Source organism: Cephus cinctus, unplaced genomic scaffold, assembly GCF_000341935.2.
Source record: "Cephus cinctus unplaced genomic scaffold, Ccin1 Ccin1_scaffold0997, whole genome shotgun sequence".
NCBI lineage: Eukaryota > Metazoa > Arthropoda > Insecta > Hymenoptera > Cephidae > Cephus > Cephus cinctus.
In genome coordinates this window covers 190,667-209,889 of record NW_014333542.1, presented here as the reverse complement: position 1 = coordinate 209,889, position 19,223 = coordinate 190,667, and the positions used below count along the sequence as shown (strand labels likewise).

At 37.9% G+C, this 19,223-nt stretch overlaps 2 protein-coding genes and 1 long non-coding RNA gene across 11 annotated transcripts; 2 read left to right on the top strand and 1 right to left on the bottom strand.

Annotated features, from left to right (window-relative positions):
- Positions 1 to 118: 118 nt before the first annotated feature.
- Positions 119 to 3,942, top strand: LOC107271594 (E3 ubiquitin-protein ligase RNF25). 2 transcript variants are annotated; one of them, XM_015747787.2, is made up of 6 exons: positions 125 to 566; positions 645 to 716; positions 775 to 1,015; positions 1,103 to 1,321; positions 1,394 to 1,705; positions 1,811 to 3,942. In XM_015747787.2, the coding sequence occupies exons 1-6, from the start codon at positions 541 to 543 to the stop codon at positions 2,000 to 2,002; spliced, it is 1,062 nt and encodes a 353-aa protein (XP_015603273.1). In that variant the 5' UTR covers positions 125 to 540; the 3' UTR covers positions 2,003 to 3,942. The 2 variants fall into 2 exon arrangements, with proteins under 2 accessions (XP_015603272.1, XP_015603273.1); XM_015747786.2 differs by having other exon boundaries at positions 119 to 716.
- Positions 1,523 to 4,239, bottom strand: LOC112494919. The gene is made up of 3 exons (XR_003060899.1): positions 4,157 to 4,239; positions 1,878 to 2,055; positions 1,523 to 1,649 (listed from the first exon to the last, which is right to left on the bottom strand). It is a non-coding gene; the product is annotated as an uncharacterized LOC112494919 (long non-coding RNA).
- Positions 4,240 to 4,575: 336 nt separating this feature from the next.
- LOC107271586 (serine/arginine repetitive matrix protein 2) lies at positions 4,576 to 19,182 on the top strand. 8 transcript variants are annotated; one of them, XM_015747765.2, is made up of 10 exons: positions 4,576 to 4,690; positions 5,137 to 5,377; positions 5,897 to 6,001; positions 9,307 to 9,588; positions 11,497 to 11,628; positions 11,729 to 11,807; positions 12,941 to 12,996; positions 13,185 to 15,464; positions 15,555 to 15,728; positions 17,121 to 19,182. In XM_015747765.2, the coding sequence occupies exons 2-10, from the start codon at positions 5,148 to 5,150 to the stop codon at positions 17,269 to 17,271; spliced, it is 3,489 nt and encodes a 1,162-aa protein (XP_015603251.1). In that variant the 5' UTR covers positions 4,576 to 4,690; positions 5,137 to 5,147; the 3' UTR covers positions 17,272 to 19,182. The 8 variants fall into 8 exon arrangements, with proteins under 8 accessions (XP_015603251.1, XP_015603250.1, XP_015603253.1 ...); XM_015747764.2 differs by having other exon boundaries at positions 4,579 to 4,732; XM_015747767.2 differs by lacking the exon at positions 17,121 to 19,182 and adding an exon at positions 16,048 to 16,698 and having other exon boundaries at positions 4,579 to 4,732.
- Positions 19,183 to 19,223: the final 41 nt, after the last annotated feature.

Here is a 19,223-nt window from a genome sequence, read left to right as displayed (position 1 = left end):
GGAAATAGATTTTTCTTTAATTAAATAGTATAATATAGAATATATATCATGCATAGAGTATTCTTTATATTTGACTGTGCAATATTTGTTCATTTTCAATATTATTATTATTTGATTCTTGTTGCAGCTAAGGTCCTAGGAACTTCAATTAGTGGAAAGTGGTGCAAACTCGTGTGTGGAAACATTTGAGCAGCGCGTGCTCAGTGCGTCAATAGTCTTCACTAAAGCGTACATTTTCAAGATACAACCGATAATACAGATTTGATGCAATCGAATCAATAGAAACTAGACTGCCAGTATCAGTGACTGGAGTTCTGTAAATCCCTGTTTTTGCAGTGCGATTTTGACACACAATCGCATCCTACAATAACATTGGTACAATTGGTAGCAGAAGACTTTGGGAAACGCTAGACGCTTAAGCTGTCTGCCACGGTCCTGTCTGCAACCCTTGTAAAATTTATCGAAAGTCGAAACAGGCTTGGATTGTCAAAAAGCTCTGTTTTCGAAAGGTATTAATCACGGGTGTTTCCTTGCAGAAAGATGTCAGACAGTATTGTGGATGAAAGGTGACTTCGATTTGATAAAATGCTTTGCAGATGGAACAAACTCACTGTGTCAATGATGAAATTTCTTGTGACTTATAGGGTGACTGATGAGGTAGAAGCTCTGAAGGCTATTCTCCTGGATGATGAATTGAACATCAAAGCAAATGAGAGGTATGAGCTGTCTATATTTTTTTTATAGGCTCGTTATTAAATAGGGAATATTATTTAGGGGTGAGCCAGAATGTATAGAGACTCTGGTGTTTCCATCAACGGGAGAGGATTCTCAATCTCAGTATGTCTGTGTGAGACTAGTGGTTCAATTACCTCCTGGTTATCCAGATGTTTCTCCAAGTGTTAATCTCAGGAATCCTAGAGGATTGGATGAAGATACGGTGAAACTTATTCAATCGGATGCAGAAGCCAAATGCAAAGATTTTGTTGGACAGCCGGTCATGTTTGAATTAATCGAAGTAATCTTACTGTCTTGTAATATTCTGTATTCTGTATGTATTCTTTTTATTCTCTAATATGGTATTAATCTTGAATTTTGATATTAGTTGGTCCGGGAGCACTTGACTCATAGTAATCTTCCAACTGGGCAATGTGCCGTTTGCCTATATGGATTCCGTGAGGGTGATGAATTCACCAAAACTGAGTGTTATCATCACTTTCATTCGCATTGCTTAGCAGCCCATGTTGCGGCTGCTGAACGTTATTATAGAGAAGAACAAGAAAAACTTCCTCAATGGCAGCAAGATTCCACAAACAAATTTCAAGTAAGTTTTTATAATAGAATTATTATATTTCTTTTAGTTAATCTAATTCCTTGAATGTCCTTTGTTAAATAGGCAATTTGCCCTGTTTGTCGCGAGTCCATCAACTGTGACGTTGAAAGTCTGTGGTCTGCTCCACCTCCAATAGATGTTGAAACAGCCACAGACTTTTCAGTGACAGCAGAATTACGTGAATTACAACGGCAAATGGCCGCTTTATTCTTACGTCAGCAACAACGTGGAGGGATTATTGACCCTGAAGCCGAAGGAGTTAAGATGTTACTAAGAACGGAAGATGATCCTGCTGCAGCCACAGAAGAAGTTAGTCCTCCTGGAACCAGTTTGAATGCATTTGCAAATCAAGCAGCACACACTTTTACTCAAATGGTAAACAAGATAGCTTTATAAAAACTATTTATTGTAATATTTTTGAACGTAATTCTGGCTACACGATTCTGATTCTACATCAATTATTTGAAAAATATTTTATAGCAACATCCTCAAGCAAAACAGACAGCACAACAACAATCTGAACAATCAAATCTAAATCAGTACCAACCACGACAATCCCACCATAATCATCACGGACATAACAATCATGGTCACCGTAACAGAGGACGAGGACGGGCTAATTATCGGCGCCACTTTGACAGAATGAGGCAAACCGAATCCACTCCCAGATGACAATGGGCTCGCCATAATCTAAGCACTGCCTGGTCCTTCCCATCGCTAATCGTCTACAATTTAATTAGCATTAGACAAGTTATCGTCGATGTAATTATTTACAATAGCTGTCTAATTTTTAATTGTCTCCGTGTCGTCAAGTTATAGGCACTGTTGTTCAGCAACATTCCCATTGTGACGGTGTATAAAATGGGATGTGTTGGAATTTTTAAGGACTGTCTACATAGACTGAAGTCGCGGTGCTCTACTCCTACTGTCATCGAGTTTAATAGTCTGACCGAAATAATTATTTCAAGACTCGCGATTTTCATAATTTTTCTAGAATTCGTGTATTCCTATGTAAAGAAAAAAAAGAGGCTTCAACTCCAAAATTTAACTAATTCAATTTTGGTACAGCAATTTAGACTTAAGAATAGACAAGGATTTTATCGATTATCGAATCGCTCTTTTTCTTATTTCAGAGTTTCTTCGTGACACAGGAGCCGTTTTTCTTCTTTTATCCAAAACCAAAAATAATATGCTTTAGTTTTATATCTTCGATAGTCGATCGAGCACTAGACATCGTCTATGAAGGATACTCCTTAAAAATAAATAAGACAAAATATGAAAGAGGCGAATGAATTTCGAGACTACTTTGATACTTAAAGGAAGAGAGTTAGAGAGCAAAAAGAACTTAGTCTTATATGCTTAGAGAATTACGAAGTTATTCAGCAGTTCTTGTTATGTTTCGTTTCTTTTATTTTTTGTTCTGTCATGTAACACATGGAGATTCGTACTATACACACCAGTGGTGGTAACGTAGAGGAAAAATGAGGCTCAAACGTAGTATATCGTCAAGCTTTCATTACAGCTAGTCTTATAACATTGACGAAGTAATCTCGTCTGTGAGTAACTATATGTTTTCTTTTTATTTTATTTTTTTTATTTTTGTCCATATAAAGTGAGTCTATGTTGGTAGTATGATATTGCTGTATACTAATCATTATTTTTTTTCGAGCGCGCGGTAATTCATAATCAAATCAAAGAGACGAGTCAAAAAGATTATAAAAACGTTCGACTTATTATTACACTTTGACACGAGATACTTCGTCGTATAATTATTTCTATTTTTTTTATTTTCCTGTCAATTGCTTAAAGCTACCTCTTTCTACTTTACTTTGGCTTTAGATTACAAAGACTCTATTTCTTCCTTGATGTATAGTGCTTGACTGTGATACTTTATGAGAGAAATACTCCTTTTCGTTAATTTCCTTTAAACATTGTCCTTTCATAATATTTGAATAACGAAATCTTAAACTTTTCATTATTCTGAAACTTAGTACTTTAATCAGACTTATAAGTCAGCAAAATCTTTGCTCAATCTGTACGTGATTAAGTAAGATAATAAGCTGAAACTTTGATTTTCATTATGATACTCAAATTCAGGTACAATGCAACTTATGAATAACTGTGGTATTAAAAATATTAATTCAATAATGATTGTTGAACAAATCATACCTTATGAGTAGGTGTTTGATTTAAATTAATTTTTAAAAATTTTGATTCTCATGTTATATAACCATGACGAAGTTAATTGGTTACTGGAGGAGCATGAGCTTAACAGGTGAACGTGTAAAGTATGATACATATGTGAAACAATGTAATGTGTAATGCATAAGAGAAATTAAGATGGGACGCTCCCATATTATATGCCGTGCCATAAATGTTGCCAAAGTTTTAAATGACAAATTTCAGTTTGTCGCATCGCTAATAATAATGTGCTCCACGCTTATCGATAACGCTTGATACATTGCGTTGCTTTTATTACAATTTTAAACATAATGTCCGTAGCAACGCACGCAATTAGCCAGCCGTTGGCCGGAGCTTGAGTAATTTGCTCCATTTCGTGACACGTCGTCCAATGTCAGTTTCTCATGAATAACAATCTGTATGTGCACTATTGTCCTGTACATTTTTTTTACAATCTTTTTTAAAAATTCTTTTGCTTTTCGGTATTTTTTTTTTATTAATTCGCTTTTTCTAAGTATACCGATACCTTCTTGTCGAACGTGGCAATATATAAATAGAGTAAGCTTAATGTTATAGCCATTTGTTAATAGGTTACTTATATACTAGATGATTTATACGATCATTTAACTGTCTGATGCTGTGTACCTGTAAAACAGGATTCGTTGTATTTTTGAATTTATTTTTTACATCAGAAGCGAGAGTTTGGTTTTGCGCGCTGCCATGATCGTAGCACAAAAAGCCTGAGAAAATAAGTTACAACGTTAGTAATACACTTGTATCCATTCCCTTGAAACGGCAGCGCGCTTTTCTTTTGTCGATTTAATATACCGATCAAACTTAACTGATATCGTTAGTTATAGATGATTGATGGTGTTGTAATATACTCGGTTTTAACTATAATAAAACATTCGCACAGAGCATGTATTAAATTTAAATGCTTTTCGATAGAGTGAGAGAATTGTTGCGAAATCGAAATATAATTTGCGTGCGCAGATTGCGTAAGTTATGGAAAGTTTGATTGCGCATATGCAATTCGTAGCTGCGCTGGTGGCGCCCTCTTATAACGATAAGTGAAAAGTGGAATGTAAAATGGTAACGCTTGTTTAGTGCGACGACCTTTGTGTAATAGTTCCTGTTCGGCAGTCAAATTTACTCCGAAAATTATTCCAGGATTACAAGGTATCTGCTTGACACTGCGTATGGAAAACGGCCAACTTGAGGGTAAATTTGCGATTATTTGCATCACTCTTATTTCTTTCGGATATTTGCGCAGTATCACCTCGGATCGATAATTGATTTGCGTGCATTCAATTCTAACCTCTGCTTCAGCATCCATTCGTTAACTTTGCCGCCTATATGTAACTCTGAGGATACGACATCTATTAAATAGAATCCTGTGTTGACATACATTAGTATTTATGCCCTGAGACTTATTATATTTATTCTGGGATGCCATAGTAATATATATATAATTTGAGTAATATAATATATACAGCGTAGAGATGATCTTATGCTTTCGCCACACTTCGGAGGCACGAAAAGTAGTGTTTTTCATGCATGAGTTACATAAAAATTATTATGTTATATATACTAAATATTGATGGATTAAAAAATTCTTTTTACAGAATAGAACATCATGTATAATGGAATTGGACTTCAAACACCGCGTGGCTCAGGAACTAATGGTCATGTTCAGAGAAATTGGGCAATTGTACGCAAAACCAAGGATAAAGTCAACTACAAAAATGAAGAGGCAAAGTTAGATCAACTGAACAAACAACCGAATAAAGAAATTCTGGATCATGTCAGAAAGCGAAAGATAGAAGTCAAATGTGCAGAACTTGCAGATATACTTGAAGAGCAAGGGTAACTATATAATTCATAAAAATATTTAATAAATGACTTATTTTTGGCATCATTTCATCCAGTAAACTGGTTCCCATTTTATCCAAAAAATCTTATATTTAATCTCCATTCAACGACTTAGCTGTTTAAACAAGCAACGACACAATAAGTTAATGTGCTAATTTATGAGTCTAGTTGAGTATACCAATTACGTCTAGTGCCCCGTAATACCCATTTATCCAACAACTACCCTTACATAGTGTTAAATCAGTAATGAGATTATATCTGAAATCCACAAACTGCAACAATATATTTATTATCTGTACAAACCATATTATTTTATAAAATACACCTGTGCTCGATAGACCTGATTAAAGTATTTATCAGATGTCTAGCTGTTAACAGGATTCAGGGAACCCATAGTATCTAAGCTGCATACTGTTGGCTTCAATAAATACAACTCGAATAAACGTTGACACAAATAACTTACCTCGTGGCACATTCCCAAAGAATGAAACTTATTATTTCTTTACGTTACAGATTCACTGCTGAAGAGGTGGTAAAGAAGGTCGAATCCTATCGTTCCATGCTCATCGGTACCGATGCTAAGCCGCCTGTACCACGCGACGAATTCGGACGCGTAAAGTAAGTATACATTCGACTCATATTATTCCGTTAAAAAGAAAATCAAGAGCGTGTCCACATAGAATCATCATGAAACTAAAAAAAGTGATCGCTCTAGAAAATCCTAATATTCACGAGTTCTCACGTGGAGTTTCCACGTTTTCTGAAAAAGTTATTGCTTTCCGATCTTCAGTACGTGTCTGAGCCAGGATTATCTCTACGTCGACACATTAGATGAATCACCTGTGCATCTCGTGCATACTTCAATATCCACTCCCTTTCCGAATACATGTGTACATTTAAAAGGATATCAAGTGATCCTTAAAAAAAAGTTAAAAATATTCAACACTAAAATAGCTAACAAAGCAGAAAGTGCTAAGAGAAGGGCATGATCTTCAGAAGAATCTTTTGTAACAGATATTGAAACATTTTCAATATCCCCATTATGGATTTCCACGATGCAAAGGGGTTCCACCCAACATCCCTATCAATCTGCACCCTCGAATATTACCAGAGCTGAAGATACGCCCAGAATTCGAGGGTTGACTCAAGGTCCTCCATCTCCTGCTATTCCCAAATATCGACTACCCCCTAGCGCCGGCGCTCTCTACTTTCAAAAAGGGAGAGACTGTCGAGCGAGATGCGTATAGAGGTAGCGCTGGATGAAAGGGAGGAAAGAACGGGAGAGGTCTCTCTCCCAGCATCAGTGCGAGAATGGACCGACGTCGCGACGCCACGCGTCCGCCAGCCGCGATGGGGATAGTAGACGGCGGAAAAGTAGAAACGACTAGAAACTAAAAAAATCGCGATGTAGTCCCCGGGGGCAGCACTCGAAACTATATTTATAAAAATCACAAAAGTCTTCCACTAGCATAATTAAAAATTATTAATCCACGTTAAGATCATTATACATACCTTATCTCGTAAGTCGATTATAGTCATCGTGGCGCAATTTATACGTTGCGCATAAATCACATTAATCTTTGCAACGAAAGGGGACAGGCCTTTAGTGTCCGTAGAATGAAAAATTAACGAGCCGATCGAATCTTTTTTGCAAAGATCATTAACGCGGGAAATTATCGACGCGCCGATGTCACGTTAAATAAACCATACGAAATCCATGTGTCTCCGACTAATTATAAGGTTATCGATTCTACCACAATATATAACACATTTTCTACTAAATCCACGTGTCTCCAGTTCGCGGTTGAGCGATAAATAATCATTAATTATGAAAGAGATAAAGGCCTTGATACCAACGTCCCGCTCGACGACGATTGATTAATCGAAGAACTTTAATAGCGTGCCTGATCCAGCGTCTTCCTTAGTATTTAAATAAAAATATTAATATACGTATATCATATACTATTACTACATTAAAGTACGAATAAATTGTACAAAAATATATATAAGTTTCGTGAGCCATAAAAAAGAATTGCTCTCGAAAAGGGGTGAAAATTAAAGAAAAAAAAAGATATACATATATTTCGTGAAGTAATTAAAAGTGAACTGTTCCATATAGAAGATATTTCAACGAATTGAAGCCCGGAAGAAGATTTGCGAGGAGCGAAGAGGAGTGCATCGACATTGAAGAAAATCGCAGGAAGATTGTCGCGGTTAAGGAAGCAGAAAGCCCTCGTGTACAAAAGACCTGGTCGGCATAAAATAAGGGAGGAAGCCATTAACTCTTCGCCGCCCTGGAACGACTGTTACTCTTCCTCTTCTTTTTGTCTAATGCGACTTCCACGCTTCGCGTCTCACTCTACGTCCCATTCGAGGATCAAGATACCCATTCATTTGCATGTAAATCCTCGTGGCTTCTCGACGCTCATTGTGGATACGCCAACGCTTTCACCCTGATGCCGTACAATTAGCGAGACCAGGAATTACTGGAGAATTTCAATCAGAATTAATCGTTCTGCTATCACTCGCTAATTCTTACATATACTCATCCAGCAATTGTTGTTAACCCAATGACTATGTCCACGTCGGTACCATTGAAAGCGGCCCGTGGCCGTGGACCGGCTGATGGTCGTGCCTTTTTTGAGCGGTTGTGGCGAGGAAATTTCTTTTTGGATCGACAAAAGGTTATGAAGCGTTCGCGCAAGAGAAAAGTACAAGCCGGCAAGCAGGCTAACGGGAAGAAAAAGAAAGGGCAGCAACAATCGAAACAGCATTGTTGCTGCTGTCAGAGAATACAACTCCATTTACTTGCTGGACGACGTAACAACATACGTTCCTCGGTCGTCAGGTGAATTTATCAAGAAAGATGATTTTTCACTGATACTGACATTTCAGAAAGTTTATTCTCCCTCGAAGCTTCAATGATTAGGGCGGTTCATAAATATCAATATTACTTCAACGTGCAGTACTGCTGAGAGTGCCTGTACACGAAATTGGATTACTCCCACTGCGAATACCTCTGCACTCTTTACCTTTGCGTTATTTAATACAATTAGTCTTATTACATTTCCATGGGGTAGAAATTGTTAGTTAGTTGGTAGTATAATTTTTCTATACATCAGTCATATTTTAATTTATCGTCTGACCCAATTTCTATTTTATATTCAACTGTAAAATATTTCTCTGTCTCCCGCTGTGTCTTCATGGAATCAATTCTGAAGTTCTTGGCATGTCGCAGGATTGGCTGTATGTTTTTTAACAATTTTCTCTGCTCTTATTCTCCATTGTTAAAAGAAAATCCTCGTACGAATCACTGCTTATGCGTGTCAGCTTATGGAAACTAGTCTAGCGTCCTACGGTTGTTTTTTAATCGTTGAACTCGCAACCCGTAGCGTGAAAGGGATGCCTGAAAAGAGAACAGCTGGATTGTATTGATCCATGCGGTGTAACGTAGGGGAGGCCTGGCCTGGCTTCGCGTACAGCTTTTCATTCGAGGGGGTGGCTCTGACTCTGGCGCTAGCGTTATGTCACTTCTGCATCATTGTTCAGCAGAGTTCGTGCTGCCATCCTGTACGGATTTGAGACGCTTTGTATTTTCGTGTACCGCATTTATCTACGCTTAGCGTAGACAATTTTCAAAAGAAAAATTCAGTGTTTATCTTCTTACTGTAGAATAGCATCTTCTGCAGCATGACTGTGAAAATCTCGACACGGTATGCCAACCGAATTTTCTTTTGCTTTCAGTCTCCAGTCTGTTCATGTGGTTCTGTTTGAAAATTGAAAAAAAAGTATCTCTTACATAATAAATATTGTTTATTCTATCTCTCTCTCTCTCTTTCTCTCTCTCTCTTTCACATCCGGGAAGACGTGTAAGTCCGTCGTTGAATCAGTGACTGACCCTACTGACTATCTGAATTTTACAGCGTTCGAGAGACACATCAGATAGCCGAGGCGCAGCAGGAGAAGAATGCGAAGTTACGCGAGGCATTTGGAATATCGGAATTCTTCGTGGAAGGAAGCAGCTTGGATCCTGAGAGACACGCAAGAGAAGCCGAGGCTCGGGCGGCAGCCAGCAAAGTCTACGAACTCGTTCGTACACCGAGTCCCGCGCCGGACACCACATCGGCGCCTGAGAAGAAGGCCAAGAGAAAACGATCTGGCAGCAGTACGAAGAAGAAGAAGGGAAAGAAGCACAAGCGAGACAGGTATACGAGAACGTAGTGGTACACGAGTCAGTGGAGTCTGGACTGTCAGGCTATCGTTACTTTACTAGAATGAGAAAAACTGTCAAGTAATGTTTTCAATAAGTAATCCCAGTTCTAGACAGTCTGATTATGAGAGTCGAGGCTCCAAGACTCGACCACCGTCCCACGTAGACTCCCTTTTTATATTTCCTCAATTAATTATTCATTTACCGCATTTACATATATTTCATTCGCTTTACTACACATATGTTCTCCGATACTTGACTACTCATAACTCGCCTACTATTTCATGCCCCGTACACCTTTCTCTGTTTCAAACAGAACTGAGGAGGACTGAGTGCCTACCTAGTAGGCTCAGTAGGTAAGTGTGGTCGTCGCGTCTAATTTCCAAAACACTCAATGAAAGCAAGAGAGTATTATGAATATTAAGATAAAGATACCATAAATATCATAATTTATATTAACGTTGCGTAGCGGATTGATGATCTATTCTTGATACGTCTTTTTGTCCTGGCTTCCATAATGCCAACTGTTCTTGATTCTAATTGTCATACCGCGACTATTTCTTGTACAGGCGTTCTCTTGACAGGGCTCGCAGAGTCTCTCAGCGACTTCTCGCACTTCTTTGTAACGTTTAAATATTCTTTTCACGGTAAATGTTTGCGAATAATATCCGCATGGTTATCGCGCAAACATCTACCCCGGATCGTTGAGAATAAAGCGCAGTTAAATGAGCATTTATTAAAAAGACGTGCACTATTTCTCGCAGAGATCATTGCATTCCTATCTTTGTTGATGTTATCGATAAAGCTTGTTGTTAATGTCATCTCTCTATTTTTTTCTGACAAGTCCGTCCCTATCGATGGTTATCAAGGTAATGCTAATCCCATATTAATATCAATACTCCTCATATATTTTGTATACTTGTCTTTTGTAACGCGTTATTGGGAGATGTGGTTTTTCGGCATAGTGATCAACTGAGGTACGAGGGCATACTATACATCTTCTCAAACTTATCACTCTACTCATACTCCATGCTTTTACAGTAGAAAAACTAGATCTCTCAATAGAATGCATTAGTGGGTTTTTGTATTAGCGATAGCCCCAAAAAAAAAAAAAAAAAGAAATGATATCAAATCATTTATTCTATCAAAAGTTACTAAGAAACATACGAAACGCCGCCACTGTCACGTTTAACATACTTTTGCATACTTAATATTATCATCCGAGGTTGCAGTGGAGGACTTATACTCATATACATATATTTATATTATAATAACACGCAATTGCCATTTCTGTTTATTCCTTTGAAGCACATACAATTTTCACGTTACTTTCACTCTTATATCTAAGAGTTATTACGCACGCGCGATCTTAAAATCGACTGTTGTTGGAAAGAAAATTTTTGAAAAATGAGTGGGGGGAAAAACATATTTTAACTTTTTTTTTTTCTCGAGGTTTATCTCATTTTATACTAAAGCTCCCGTAGAGAATGCGACTTGGAATATTTATAAATACATATATCTATTTGTAAACAGATATATGTATATTTTTCTATTTTTATTTATTTATATTAAAATTAATTGCAGCATCAATCGCAGCATCCTAATGAACGTGATAATTATTATGTACCAATACCATACTGTATATCGAAAGACCTTTTGTATACAGGTAGTTGGTAATTCTTATTGTTAGTGCGAAATACAATTCATTTATTATTACACACCGAATTATTCGTTATTGTAATACAGCTTTCTTGATTGTTAGCACAAAAGGTATGCACTTGTCGACAGGAAGCCCCGTCCACTGCGAGATTTAAATGATACATGCGATCATTTGTAATTATTATCACTTTGAAAGTTTCATTTAGCGAACTTGCCGGATCTAACGCTCATTGATATTTCATAGATCCGAGTCCCCGGCTAAAAGCAACAAAAAGAAGGAGAAGTCTAAGAAGAAGAAGAAGGAAAAGAAGCACAAGAAGACCGAAGTAACGTCATCCGACAGCGACTCCACCAGCGAGGATTCTGATGACAGCAGGTGCGTGAAATTTTTATTTCAATAACGACTGTACGATCGTTCTAACGATCTTCTTGGGGTCAGTTTTAATTTGGGTAAAATGAAAACATTGTTTTGACAGCTCCTCCGAAAATGAGACGAAGAAGAAGAGGAAGAAGAAGAAGAAGAAATCGAAATCAGATGCAAAGGAGAAGCACGAGGTAGTAAATTGAGAATTTTTGACTGAGAATAGTCGCGAGAAATAATTATATATATATACAGGGTTATTCAGTGGAAGCGCACCACCTGAAGTTAGCCGCGTCCATTTGAATCTTATGGTAAAACCATGTCCATGCGGTGCGTTTGGGCTGAATAACCTGGTATAAATCTTTATATATATTATTATATATATATATATAAATATATCTTAGCACGAGAAGCGGGAGCATGCGACGTCATAGTTTACGTTCGTTTCTTCAAAATTAGTTTGACGATTGACATTGAATTATCGAAATTTGTGTTGCCACCTATCTATGGATGAGCATGATTAACTGCTTGTTTCTGTAATTGGTATAATCTGATTTCAAGTTACTGATCTCATTATTTCAAAGTGTAAATCTCAGTATTGTTTGTAATTATCAGCGCCATTTGACAGGAGGCATTCCCTGAGTGAGTACCCGACATGCCGCTACTCAATGTAATAATAATAAGAATAATAATTGGTAATCAATTTTGCGTACAACTGTTAACAACTGTCGTTTGTTCACTTGTTTTGTGTCGAGCACCAACACGTTAGCGAGGGACTCAAAGCAAATGAAGGGAAAAAGAAAAAAAGGAAAAGACGAAACATAAGAGACTGCTTATTCTTTGATAATATCGTTGGTGCTTGTCTAGTAGTAATATTATTTAATATTTTCTTTCACCGAGTATAAGATACTTGGCAATCGTGCACTTTTAAAATTATTGTCTCACGAGATGAAGTGCAGGATGGTCTTTGTTTTTTTTTTTGTTTTGGTATTTAATTCCTCTTACGCTTTTTCTTTCTTTCTTTTTTTGGCAAAATGACACAACAGTGAAATACATTTGACATTAGGCATTATTCGCTTTGTAGAATTCTTTCTCTTATTTCTTCCTTAACCCACTGATAGGGTGCTCTCGCTTTACGTCGACAAACTTGTATAATTGAGCGTTGATGACTTTATAATGAATAAGCAGGCTCTGTTAAGAGAACCTTACGGAAGAACGAGAGACAATTCGAAATTTCAATGATTTTCTGATAAATATGTATGCATGATCGGTGTTCATTGGACAACCTCGTTCCATCGTCAGTAATCGTAATCATCTTTCCTTTTAGAAGAAGAAGGCCACAACCAAAAGAAAGCATCAGTCATCCGATAGCTCCTCCGACAGGTACGCCATTATTGTTATCCACGACCACTTCTTTTTGGATAAGTTTCGGATTGTTGTTGTTTTTTAAATTCAATTATAACAAAATTTCATAGTTCTGTTAAATCGTCCTGGAATATGAAGCGGTGATGTTGTTATGAGAGGAAGTTATGCGTACTGGCATATATAATAATTAATGGTAAATGTTTTAGTTCTCCGGAGAGACCAAAGAAGTCCTTGAAACATGAGAAAGCCTCGGAAGCTGTGCAAAATGAGGAAGCTGAGAACTCGAGGAAGCGCACTGAATATTTGCGGAAGGAGCTGGAACAACTGGAGAAAAAGATAAAGGAACGTGAGCAAAAGGAAGCCGAAGCACAGAATCAACTCAAGAAAGACAAACAGTTGGAGGAAAGATCGAGGCGCAAATCACGATCGGCATCGCCCAAACAAAAATCACTGAGAAATCGCTCGCCTAAGAAGCAGGATCATCAGAGGAATGAATCACTATCGTCCACTAGGAGAAAGGAATCACCCGGAAGGCGATCCACTGGGGATAAGAGGGACAAGTCGCCATTTGCTCAGAGAAGTTCACCGGGTCGTCGTAACAGATCACCCTCGAGGAGCAGAAACGACAGGAGATCGCCTAGAAGATACTCCAGATCAAAACGTATGAGTCCATCGCCCAGAAGAAGGCGGATTTCGAGGTCTCCCAGGAGACGTAACAGATACTCGATCTCAAGAAGCAGAAGCCGTTCTAGATACGACCGCTATGGATCACGACGTAGAATGTCGCTTATTAGACGCAGGAGATCAGGTTCTAGAAGAAGATCTAGGTCACCGAGGAGACCCAGAGACAGAAGGGAACGCTCTAGGGAACGGTCTAGGGAACGGTCTAGGGAAAGATCTAGGGAACGATCTAGAGAACGATCCAGGGAACGGTCCCGAGATCGTCGCAGAAGTCGCAGCAAGTCCAGGAGTCGTTCTCGACGATCTAGCCTGAGCTATTCGCCTATCAGGAAGAACCCGGAACGTTACAAGGATATTTTGGAGGACAAGAAGAAGAGCAAGAAACGTGAAGAGAAGAAACAGAAATCTCGATCGATTTCCAGGAGCAGAAAGATGCAAGTTGTAGCGCCCAGGGTCAGTTTACGATCATCCAGCGAGGAAGAACCAGATATCATCGAGGACGATCCTAAGCCCGAAGACGAAGAACGTCAGAAGGAACTCAATACTCTGAAACGTCTTCAAAGTGGCTTAGCTGCGAAAGCCAGAGAAACTTTGGGCAAAAAAGTTATAAGCCCTGTGAAAATAAAGGTGGAGAAGATAGATGACAGCGTGCTTGACATAGCATTGCCTAGCGAGCCACCGAAGGCAATTCGGAAAGTAGACACGCCAACTAAAGAGAATTCTAAGTCAAATTCGCCAGTGGAACTTCCTCGTGTACCGTCTCCAGTATCCAGCAAATCGCCATCCCCGGCATTGCCTTTGACACGTGAAGAAGCCATAATAAAGTTGAGATCCCCCAGCGAGTCACCACCGCCCTTACCACCGACAGTTGTGACACAAATCAATAACAGATCCAAATCTCCATGTGCATCCAAGAAAAGTTCTGCATCAGAATCTACATCCGTAGCCAGGTCACACTCCAAATCACGTTATGCGTCTCCTGAGAAGGATATAAGGGACAATAGATCAAGATCACGATCAGAACGTAGAGAGTCTAGTTCAAGTTCAAAGGTCCAGTCTCCGGGTAGAGCAAATGTGAAATCTCTGTCTAAATCCCCTAACCAGAATAAGAATGCACCTAAGGATCGCATAGTGCTGCAATCTAAGTCACCGCCTAAGCGAAAATCTGGTAGCAAATCGCCCTCGCGTGTTTCAGTGAAATCCAAAGATACCTCACCTAAGAACATGTCGATATCAAGATCAGCATCTAGATCGCCCGAGCGTGCGGTATCCAAGAGAAATACAGTCTCCAGATCAGCGTCACGATCATCAGTCAGATCCAGGAAACATTCGCCAAGAAATAAATCCTCCTCGAGGTCACCATCAAGATCTTATACAAGATCTATGTCCTTGGAGAAGAGATCCTCTAAAACTCCAAGACATAGATCCTCGCGATCGCCATCCCGAGATAAAAGATCAAGAACACACTCTAGGGACAAGAAATCCGTCTCGCCCAAGACCAGATCGTCCAAGTCTCCTTCTAGAAGCAAGCAGTCACCCAAGTCCCCAGCGAAGGCCAAAAAATCTAACAGATCAAGATCAAGATCAAAACAATCTGCATCCAGATCCCCGTCGCATTCTAAAAAATCGCCTTCGCGTTCCCCGAAGAAATCGATATCCAGGAGTCGAAGCAGGTCACTGTCGAAAAGATCAAGAAGTCGTTCCTTGTCAAAGAAGTCAAGAAGTCACTCCAGGTCCGCATCTAGGACATCCAGGGAAAAGCCGAAGAGGGGTTGCAGCAGGAGTAGTTCTAGATCTTCCGCGAGGTAAATACATTTTTTCTTCTGAATTTAGTAATATTTATTTTATAATTGTATTGCTTGTAATATAATATATTTCTTTTATGTATAACACAGTTCAGCCAGACGAAGTCGTAGAAGTTATTCAAGTTCGTCAAGATCATCGAGCAGCGTTTCTAGTCGATCATCACGCTCGACCTCTAGTAGCTCGGCTTCCAGTAGATCACGTTCCCCGTCAATACCCCGTCGTCACGGTTCGCCAAGTTTCCTGGACCGTCGACGTATCACCAGGTAAGACCGTAGATGGTAACTGATCCTTGATTATCGTAGTCTGTTATCGATTTCATATCTCTACCATTGCACCAAGCTGAAGTTGTAATACCACTTTGTCGAATGTAGGATTATCGTGTTACTCTCTATTTTTTTTAGTTATTACATTTATTTCTTTGTTGCTGTATTCAAGAGCAAGTGAAACGACCTTTTATTTTAGACAGTCGATTACAGTTGCTACGGATCGATGCAAATTAGGATATGCTATCATTATCTCTTTTTTTTTATGATTTTCTCCCGTTTGACTATCCTAATATTTTCTATTTGTTGTATCCTACAGAGACAGTTCGAGGGACAAACATAGAAGATAGTGTTTATGGCTTCGCACAGTTAATTGTATTACTTTCCTACAATAATGTAGAAATAAATGCGTAACGACACTAATCTGTTCGATATCCTAGTAACGTGAGAAGACATTATAAAAGAAAGGCAGGAAATTAAAAAGTAAAAGAAATTAGCACAGTGTCGAATTTTCATAGATGGCTATTGTAATGTTCGATCGGAAGTTGTGAATTTCATTATATTATTATTTTCTTCTCTTCAAGTACTATTTGCATTAAGTCAATTTGTGACTCGTTATACTGCGCTTTAAGAGACTGCGGGGTCGAACAACGATCTATTTAATGTTTTTTTTTTCCTTCTATTTAATTGCATCTAATTAATTCGTTTATAACCGTCTACAAATCAATTGAACGATGAATTGATTGCTCATTTCTATGAATTAATATCATGTCAGGTTAGTATGAACGCGATGGGTTGTCGAATTTTCTTACAAGCGTTTATATAGAATGGCATGTGTATATCATCCCCGTAAATTTATTGTACATTGAAGATCCGAAGTAGCGATTCTCTTTTGTTTTATGTCGAGCACAAATAAAAAAAATAAAACCACAGAACAAAAGTAGACGAAGACGTTACTGCGGCAAAAGAACCTCTTTAGTTGTTTATTATTTTGTATCGTGACTCGTGAGCCTTTTATTTCTTCATCAAGAATCGTACAGGTAAGTGTTACATTTTTATTTGGCATCGTTCACACTTCTATATATTTTTTTAAAATTCATGTCGCATGACCACCTGCTCTTTATCTTTTTCTTTTCTCTTTTTTTTTTCTTTTCTTTTCTTTCATGTTGCTGCACGCCTGCCATCGTATAAGTAAATTCAGCATATCACGTGCCTACGTGTCCATAATAATGAGTAAGCCTGTATACATTGGTATAATTATAATATACTAAATGTACCTTATTGGTTCATCATGAATTAATATTATAATTCCTTGTCAATGATAACACGTACTAATCATCTTCAGTTATTAATAGCGCGACCTGCGGGAGGACTAATAAGTGATAATTTCAGTGCTAGAAAACGACCGATTCCATATCATCGACCTACACCCTCACCACCATCTTCGCCAAGCAGTTCGGAAAGCAGTCGGCATAGTGACTGGTCAAGTCCAAGTCGACGCTCCAGCCGTTCTCCCAGTAGAAGTCCTTCGTACACCCGTTGACCACTGGAGAAAGGGGAGAAGGAGATCGTATAATGAATTAAATGAATAAATGTTCCTTTAAAAGCTCTGAATTCGCCATGGCGAATTACATCGTGAGGCAAGTTCGCGCTTTATCATCTTTTTGGACTTAGGAAGCGCAGGTTGTTGATCCCACAGTAGAAAACGGTTTCTTGCCTTTGAGGTGAGAATTTTGGAACGGTAATGTCGAGTAGTTAGGGTGGATAGATACTCGACATGCAGCGAACTTCCGTCTTTTATTCTATTTCTTTTGGGCGATTTACAAGCAAGATATGAAATCTTAAAGATTCACGAGTTGAACTCGAGGCACTTAAGAATTTCTTTTTGAGTGTCGTACCATTCCGCAAATATCTCTTGATAGATTATTTATTTATTTATTTATTTATTTATTACACGTGATATGCAAGATGGCAGCGAATTAACTTTTGCAATACTGCTCAGGATTATTTCTATGCGTAAATTTTTATAAGTGAATCTTCGTATTTTATTTCATTACAATTATTGTATTACGGAATGTCTATTTTTCTAGGATTCTAGAAAGTCTAAGAACCAATTTTATTTATATTACTCAAAGAGGTCTTCTTTCTGTTGGATATCTCATTCTCTTGTGGGAACAGTGAGATTACAGATTTTTTATTCACATTTCTTTTTGACATTATGTGACTTTAGTCGTATCTGCAAGGGTCTGTGCAAGGCTCGACAATTTTTTAAAGGAAAAAAAGCAATAAGCACATTCCGGAGGCTGTAAGTGAAAACGCTCATATTTATTAGTTGCTGCTAGTGTCTGGCAAATCGTACACTCGTTCAATCGTTGTGTAGCTATTTATATTATTTATTTCTAGTCATGAAACGTACTACTATTGTAGTTCTGTACATTTTTGTCATTATTTCTTGGTGGGATTGTTTGTTATACAAACACAATATTTATTCTAGTCGAATTCACACCATCATTATTATTATGACACTATCCAATTGTCGACGAATCGAATATAAATTGGATCCACACATTCCAAATCCGGTATAGGCCAAAAGAACAAGAATAATCTTGGGCAAAATGTGATTCGATAATTTAGTGCAATGTTATACTCAAGTCGCTCCTCGTGTGTACATATAGATATTTCTAAAATACACCATAGCGAAAGGCCAACAGTATAAGGATCATTTAGTATTGAGATTCCTCGTACCTAAGAGCCATAGACTTTGATTAATACTTATTACTTATAGTAATATTTATTTATTGTAACGTTAGTCGTCTCATGGAACTCTTGAACCACCACAGCCTGTGGATCAGAGATCAATGAATGCTGAAAAGTAAATACTTCACGAAGCTTGGTTTAATTTTTTATTATTGAAACCAAGATAATTATAATGTAAAGAATCGAAAGAAATTCTGAATCTAATGAGATATGCTAGTCACTGATATATTACTGTTTGTTGGCCATTTAATTGGTCGGGTAGCATACCAAAAGACACGTTTAGAATATAGACTATGATTACTGAAAGTTAAGTCTGGAAAGATAATATATGTAATAAGGTTGAAGAGCATACTCAGAAAGTCTACATTGTTTCTAACAATTATAGAGAGACTATGTAGTGTTAGTTCTTGCATAATGACTGAATGTCTGTTTTTTCCAAAATCTTTGTCAAACGCCATGGTATCAGGAATATCGATATTTTTCCTGGTGAGCTAACCGCTTTTTGTATATTAATACAGAAAGGAAGAAAGATATCGATTGATCTTTGACATTTCTTGATTACCGTTGACCCTTGACCTTTACTATTAATTACCCGCAATCTCGAACATAAAATGTTACTATCGTTAAAGTGGAAATTCGGATTATATCTGTAACATACTCTGTATTGTTGTTGTGTGATTAAATCAAAATGCTTACATGCGCTGTGTTTACTTCATTCAGGTTTTTCTTTTTCAAGTC